General features: G+C 41.4%; 1 protein-coding gene across 1 annotated transcript in view; it reads right to left on the bottom strand.

The window, feature by feature from the left end:
* Positions 1-214: 214 nt before the first annotated feature.
* The window catches only part of COPB2 (COPI coat complex subunit beta 2), a 59,797-nt gene continuing 51,829 nt past the window's right edge, over positions 215-8,182 (bottom strand). The window contains exons 16-22 of the mRNA XM_059065162.2: positions 4,518-4,628; positions 3,270-3,484; positions 1,805-1,897; positions 1,536-1,716; positions 1,281-1,349; positions 1,057-1,128; positions 215-584 (exon numbers count right to left, since the gene is read on the bottom strand). Coding sequence (XP_058921145.1) covers positions 489-584; positions 1,057-1,128; positions 1,281-1,349; positions 1,536-1,716; positions 1,805-1,897; positions 3,270-3,484; positions 4,518-4,628 — 837 coding nt within the window. The 3' untranslated portion in view covers positions 215-488. The remainder of the gene's footprint in view (positions 585-1,056; positions 1,129-1,280; positions 1,350-1,535; positions 1,717-1,804; positions 1,898-3,269; positions 3,485-4,517; positions 4,629-8,182) is intronic.

Genomic DNA, 8,182 nt, shown 5'->3' with positions numbered 1-8,182 from the left:
GTCAGGGCAAGGCACAAGAAAGCTACATAGAGAGGAATAATGCCATGAGGTCAAGGAAAATGGTTTAGCACGTATATTCAGTTCTAAGAAAAATGTGATTGATGGTATTTGAAAATAGTTACTCAAAGAAAAGAGAATGCGGGCTGATCCCTAGGTGAGGTGTAGTTTTGCTAGAATCTATTTTCATTATGCAGAAAGGAAACTTTGAAGTATCTTCATTAATTCAAAAGATTTTATGAGATATGGTCTTAATGACAGTATGAAAAAAATCAAAGCCCACAGCAGTCTTAGTTAACAAGGAAACATTGTGATTTAGATGCTGCACATAAACTCCTCCAAAGATGAGGGCACTGTGCTCCCAGTGGGCCACAGCATCTATATATAAAAATCTAAGGAGTTTCTCAGAGTCCAAAGCACTGTGGTCAGGGTGATGATCAATACCTGTCCATAATAATGATCTGTTTAGCTGAGTAAATGGGAAACATTATTCAGTCATCCAAAATATCTTCATCCAGGTTGATATCTGTTGTGTCAATATCTTCTAATTCCAAATTATCCAAATCTACTTCCAGTTCAAGTAAACTCTGCAAAGAAAAGGAAGAGGGTGAGTTACATAGTACTGTGTTAAAGCAAAATTATTAAAGGCAAAGTTATCTGTGATTCATGATCCAAAGAGAACTAAAACAACAGTCAAAGGGGGGCATCTTCTCATTCAAAACCCCTGCTCTGAAACTGATTACATCACTTAAAATGCAGAGGCCTCTGCACATCCTGCAGACACTTGAGGGGAGGGAGGGTGAGGCTGAGGTCCAATAGGAAGTTGGGTATAATGTCCGTACCTTGGGCTTCCCTGGTGGCGCAGTGGTTGAGAATCCGCCTGCCGATGCAGGGGATACGGGTTCGTGCCCCGGTCTGGGAAGATCCCACATACCACGGAGCGGCTGGGCCCGTGAGCCATGGCCGCTGAGCCTGCACATCTGGAGCCTGCGCTCCGCCAAGGGAGAGGCCACAACAGTGAGAGGCCCGCATATAGAAAAAACAAAATAATGTCCGTACCTTTTCTTCTTTGTTGTCTGTAGGGGGGGGCACAATAACAGGAGTAGGAGAAGCAGGTTTCCCATCAAGTTCCTGAAAACCCAAGTAGAAACACACATAAAAACAAAGGAATTTGTTCAGGAATTTGAAATTTTTCCCGAAGGGAAGGCAGATAAGGATTAGGAAGTGGGAAACGGTACTTAAAATCAACAAATCTCAACCAGACTTTCTCATATCTGACTGACCTGCTGAGATGCAGATCTTGAGGGCTGAAAGCCTTTTGCCTCTTCCATAACATTTCTTTCTTCATTTGGCTATCGGAGAATAAAGCAATGATGAAATGAAATATTCTGAAAGCATAATTCATCTATAAACTTGGCCTAAATCCCAGATACTAGCTCTTAATCGAACCATAGTGTGTGTGGTGCAGTTCAAAACCTTAAGTCGTGAATGCCTTTCCACCCCTTAGTCACACGGGATGAGGCACCCCAGGCACTCACCGTGACAAGTGGGTATTGTTTGGCCGGCCACAGGTCAGCATGTGTTTCCTTCACCCATTCTTCTACAACGAAGGCTTCTTTTAATCCAGGAAAAAGGTTTTCATATTCTGTTGGATCAGCAAGGGATTCTGCTGCTTTCTGATTGACTTTTGAGAGATTTTCTCTCCAGAGTTTCACCACCCTATTACAGATATCATAGAACCATTGGGAGACTGTTAGGGGTTCTGTTTTTATCTGAAACATTTCTTCCTAAAATGAAAAGTCTGTACCTTGAAACCTGACTGGGTAAGTAAGTCCGTGCCAGGAAGGCAGCTTCTGGCAGTCGTCCAGTTCTAATCAAGAGCTCGAGGCAAGCATCAAGCCTAAAGATTAAAAAGGAGAGGCACTGTTACCAAGAATAAATGCTATAGTAATGGCACTTACCACATTAAAGAAGGGTGGGTTTAGTGCTGGCAAGTCAGCACTCCAACTCTCACACATAACACCTCTTTTCTGTCACTGAGCCGCTAACTTGCCATCCCCAGTGTGTTACATAACGGACTCCAGGAGTGTGAGAGATTTTTCAATCTCCTTAACTTCCCTAAGAAGAATCTAAAGGGGCTTTTTAAAACAAGGTAGCTTAGATAGGCACATCTAAGGGCTTCAGAATATGGAGAGCAGAAACTCGGTTTCACAAGTATAGTTTTGAGGGCAGCATCTCTAACATGGACTATGCTGGACAATCCAGTAGTGCCCGGTAGGAAAATATCCAGGTGTCCATTCTCCTTTTTTAATTTTAACTTTTTCCTGTGTAAGTGTGGTAAAGTGGATAACGTGCTTTAGAACTCAGAATTTTTTCGATTTTAAAAAGGTTAACACCTTTTGGATTTTATAAAGTACATATACCATACATTACATAATACCCTCAGCATCAGAGTCACAAACATCAATATTTTGCTATAACACATGAATACTAAATGCAATAAAAACAAACCAAGTGGCATAAAAGCAACTAATAATAATACTTCAGCGTTTAGGCCAGGTTTTGCCACCAAATAAAATATTCTCAGAATGTTTTGTGGTTTCTGAGTTATTGATAAGAAATAGTGGACCTATTCTTACAGGTATATAAATTTACACATACGTATGTTATAAAACACATACACATTCAAAGTTTTTATGATTAAGTGTAAAGTTTAAAAAGTATGTAGAGCAAAGTTAATGAATGCTTTTGTGTTTTATTTCATAATATGGTCAACTAATGATCTGATATGCACTGCTAGACTTTTTAATACATGACATTTTTATGCTTTATAGTTGAAATCAAATCTAAAAGTAACTGGCATCCTCATCCACCTTATTTTTGTTGTAAGCAGATCAGAATTACTCAACTTGGGTAAAATCACCTGCCGTTCAGGTACCAAATGAAGCAAGCAGCCCAACAGCCTCCTGCCTTCAATGAAATACCTTAGGAAGTGGCAGGGCTGTTGACAAAGGGGTTTAACATTTCTCCCAGTTGATCCTCCCTGAGCAGCTCGTTTCTCTCAAACATTTAGACCAAATGTGGTAAGAGCATCCTTTTGAGTTCTTTTCCAAAGCAGCACTGTCCTCCTGCCTGCTCCCATCAGCAGCACCACTTGGCCAGGCATCAGCACTCTCCAGGGTTCCTTCTTCATGTTCCTCTCCAAAGACCACCCTTGAAGTCAGTGCTTTATTACTGTGCCCACCTCTTTTAGACCTTGAGTTAATACTTACTTGCCCTGTAAAAAGTAGCTCATGAATGCCACGTTATTCTTGCCGTCTCTCTCCGCACCCTCTGCCAGCTTGTTCACCATAGTAGCATTTCCAGAGGCAGTGGCCAAAAGCAACAGGCCCCCATAATCCTGTGCATGGTGCAGGCACTCCTGGGCTAGGCCAAACTGGCATTTACTGATGGCAAGTTCAGCAAGTTGTTTCCACTTCTGTTCTGACTGTAAGAAAAGAGATTCCACACTAAAATATCTTTTAAATAAACATCTGAATTTCCAACCAACATTATTCTGTTAGTCTGAACATTATTGTACTAACAATTTTAAATTTTCTATAATTATAAAATACATATTTTATGTATACTGAGCTGTGCTTGTTAAGTAGGTTCTATCAGAAGAACGGAATGACAAATGTATGAGGAAATCGAAATTATTCACATACATAAGATTAATTCAAACACAAATCAAATTTAATGCTGCATGTGAAAAATCATCAGCCCATTATATTTTTATTTTGTAATTACATAGTGAAACTAAAACTAACGAGTTTTAAAGGTAATTAGACTGTAATTATTTTAAGGAACGATTTAATACCATTTTTTGAAAGAAAAAACTTTTTATGTCCTTAAATATTTAATAATATTATCTCTGTCAGTTGTAGCTTCTCAGAAATCAAATAAAATGCTGCTCATTTGGATGATCTTAACATAGCTAAAATTTACTTAGTACATCTGAAATGAATTTACCAGTAAATGCTAGACTTAAACCACAACTGGGAGCCCTCAATATACAAAATATGCAACGATCCATAAAAATGTCATTAAACTGTCTCAAAATGTCAGAACCCTTCTTTAAAACCAACATCTTCCTCACTAGTTTGGGATATTGGCAAATTACTATGTCTGCATCCTTTCAGAGTTCCAGACTCCTTTATCTACTATCTACTATCTACTATTTCCTTCTATTCCAAAACAGATCTCATGTAAGATTTTAAAAAAAACACTTTTTCTTAAATTAGAATGCTAAGAATATATTAATAAGAATATAATAATATATATCTCCAATATAATCCATTTAATTTATGCAAAGATAAATGTAATTCGTTTTTTAAGAAAACCAAAGAAAAGCAACAACCTCACCAAAATGAGTCACTAATTTGCATTTCAGAAAATTTTAAAACACAACTTATAGTAAACACATATAAGTACCTACTGACCCTTCCATCAGTTACAAAAAATCATAAATTAGTACATACCTCTGCTTCCACTGCTAATTGGTATGCAATTTTTAGCTCTCCAAGCTGAAGAGCAAGTTCAAAGCGATGCTCAGGGTCTGTGGATACTGTAAGAGCTTGCTGCTTGAAGCCCTAAACAGATAAAATATGTGTTTTATGTACAGAAAAGCCTGTGTGTGTAGTCTACATATACAGTGCACACACATGGCAAACAATCCATTGCTCTCTCAAACTAAATACGCTGCTGACATTGGAAGCCCCATTATTTAAACAAAGTAACATAAAAAATACTCTTCAATTAGAAGACAGAAAAATTAAGGAGCTGTTAAATTAACTGGTAAAAAACAGGGCAGGGCTTCCCTGGTGGCGCAGTGGTTGAGAGTCCGCCTGCCGATGCAGGAGGGGACACGGGTTCGTGCCCCGGTCCGGGAAGATCCCACATGCCGCAGAGCGGCTGGGCCCGTGAGCCATGGCCGCTGCGCCTGCGCGTCCGGAGCCTGTGCTCCGCAACGGGAGAGGCCACAACAGTGAGCGGCCCGCGTACTGCGAAAAAAAACAACAACAAAAAACAGGGCAGACAAAATTCAGTCACACAACATCTACTGTTTTCTAAGCAGTGGAAGCTGACCAATGCTTGATAAACTCAAAACAACAACCAGTAAAATTTAGAAATGTAAAAGTAAACAAATGTCAAAAAGAAAAGGATTTTGGAAAGTTGACTGAACAAGAGCCACTTCAAAAAGAGAAAGACAGGCACAGTGGTGTAAACCTAGCTGTTCCTAATCTCCTGAGCTGGGCCTTAGAGATCTAGTCCAGTGCTCAGAGAAAAGGAAGTCGAATGTAAAACCTTCCAATTTTCTATCATCTGCAGGTCATTTAGCAAACATTTTGCTTTCAGGTTCTGATATTGATCTGGTGTCATTACCTATGCCTTTACTGTTGGTCTCAAGTCCAGTTTACTCATCAGCAAGTATTCCAGAGCACAGAAGTCTAAAACTGCCTTCCCATGCTCCAGTCATCATCAGCAACAAGCTTTTAAACTAACTACTGTAATTGCTATATTAGTTTCTCCCTCAAGACAAACAGGGCTGACGGGGTCTGCCCTATGGGCAAGTTCTTCAGCTCCAGGGATGTGGTATGAGAGACAAAAAGCTCAGGCTGCAGAAGACTTCCTCAGACTGAGAGTGAACGCTGTTAGGGGGTGGTCAGGATGGAGAAGCTGGACCGCTGTCTGAGTTCTGTCTGGGTAGATATTCAGCATTGCTGTATCACTGTGTTTAAAATAACTTCCCAGACTATACAAGCTGCCCCTCCCCTCCATTCTCCCAAGAGTACAATGTAACAAGGCATTCTGAATAATCTGCATTACTCCCTTTCTTCCCTAGCACTAATGTACACAATATAAAATCCAAGAGTGGAGGGTGGAAGATCTACAGAACTAGTCAGATATAGGTGAGGGCAAAGCAGATGAAATGAGGTGGGCTATATACAGTTACTTTTGCTTTCCTGCAAATCCCCACTGAAATGACACTTAGGGGGTTCTTTTTTAAAAGCATAAACTCCCAAGGACACACAGAAAGGCAGCAGAGACATTAGTAACAATTTTGGAAGCTCAAAAGCTAGTGGAGGAGTACAAACATTCAAGTTAAAACACTAGAGAAGACTAATCCCTAAATCAGGAGTGAAGACAGCATAGAAACAACCTGATTCACACCTCAGAATCCCCAGAGGTATCTCATGAAGGGTACTGCTAAAACCAGCAAGTAAACAAAACTGCCTGAAAGTCTATATAAGAAGCAGTTAGGGGCTTCCCTGGTGGCGCAGTGGTTGGGAGTCCACCTGCCGATGCAGGGGACCTGGGTTCGTGCCCCAGTCTGGGAGGATCCCACATGCCGCGGAGCGGCTGGGCCCGTGAGCCATGGCCGCTGCACCTGAGCGTCCGGAGCCTGTGCTCTAAAACGGGAGAGGCCACAGCAGTGAGAGGCCCGCGTACCGCTAAAAAAAAAAAAAAAAAAAAAAAAAAGCAGCAGTTAGATACCCCAGGTCCCCACTCCTCTCCCCGCCCTGACCTCTCAACACACATAGAAGACAGGAATCTTGTTCTTTGGAGAGGGTAAACTAGAGGGTCTCCAGTCTGAGGGATTCCCTGAACACCCAGAAGGAGTGCTGAGTGGCAAAAGGAAAATAGGAAATTATAAGAATGGATGTTGAGACTAAATATTTTAAATACTAAATACTGAGACACCAAGCCATACTCTGCTCAGCCCGCACAAGGATGGTGATTAGGGAGCTTCTCTGTAAACTAACCAGCCAAAGGGGTAAGACTTAAAAATACTAAAATGTTGACAGCGAGAAGATGGCGGAAGAGTAAGACGTGGGGATCACCTTCCTCCTCACAGAGACATCAGAAATACATCTACACGTGGAACTTCTCCTATAGAACACCCACCGAGCGCTGGCAGAAGACCTCAGACCTCCCAAAACGCAATAAACTCCCCACGTACCTGGCCGTGTGGATTAAAGGCTCTTGGCACTCCAGCCAGGTGTCAAGGCTGTGTCTCTGAGGTGGGAGAACTAACCTCAGGACACTGGTCCACAAGAGACCTCTCAGCTCCACGTAATATCAAACAGCGAAAATCTCCCAGAGATATCCATCTCAACACCAAGACCCAGCTTCACTCAAGGACCAGCAACGAACAGTGCTGGACACCCTATACCCAACAAAGAGCGAGACAGGTCTACAGCCCCATCCATTAGCAGAGAGGCTGCCTAGAATCACAGTAAGGCTACCGACATCCCCATACACGCCCCCAGACGTGGACCTGCCCACCAGGGAGACGGGATCCAGCCTCATCCACCAGAACAGGGGCACTGGTCCCCCCAACCAGGAAACCTGCTCAACCCACTGAACCAACCTCAGCCACTGGGGACAGCCACCAAAAATAGATAGAAATACGAACCTGCAGCCTGCAAAAGGGAGACCCCAAACACAGTAAGATAAGCAAAATGAGAAGACAGAAAAAAACACAGCAGATGAAGGAACAAGATAAAAACACACCAGACCTAACAAATGAAGAGGTAATAGCCAATCTACCTGAAAGAGAATTTAGAATAATGATGGTGAAGATGATGCAAAATCTTGGAAATAGAATAGACAAATTGCAAGAAACAGTTAACAAGGACCTAGAAGAAATAAAGAGGAAGCAAGTAACGATGAGCAACAGAATAAATGAAATGAAAAATACTCTAGACGGGATCAGTAGCAGAATAACTGAGGCAGAAGGACGGATAAGTGACCTGGAAGATAAAATAGTGGAAATAACTACTGCAGAGCAGAAGAAAGAAAAAAGAATGAAAAGAACTGAGGACAGTCTCAGAGATCTCTGGGACAACATTAAATGCACCAACATTCGAATCATAGGGGTCCCAGAAGAAGAAGAGGAAAAGAAAGGGACTGAGAAAATATTTGAAGAGATTATAGTTGAAAACTTCCCTAATATAGGAAAGGAAATAGTCAACCAAGTCCAGGAAGCACAGAGAGTCCCATACAGGATAAACCCAAGGAAAAACACGCCAAGACACATAATAATCAAACTGTCAAAAATTAAATACAAAGAAAACATATTAAAAGCAGCAAGGGAAAAACAACAAATAACACACAAGGGAATCCCCATAAGGCTAACATC

The sequence above is a fragment of the Kogia breviceps genome, chromosome 5, assembly GCF_026419965.1.
Source record: "Kogia breviceps isolate mKogBre1 chromosome 5, mKogBre1 haplotype 1, whole genome shotgun sequence".
NCBI lineage: Eukaryota > Metazoa > Chordata > Mammalia > Artiodactyla > Physeteridae > Kogia > Kogia breviceps.
This window is presented reverse-complemented; position numbering and strand designations above follow the sequence as displayed.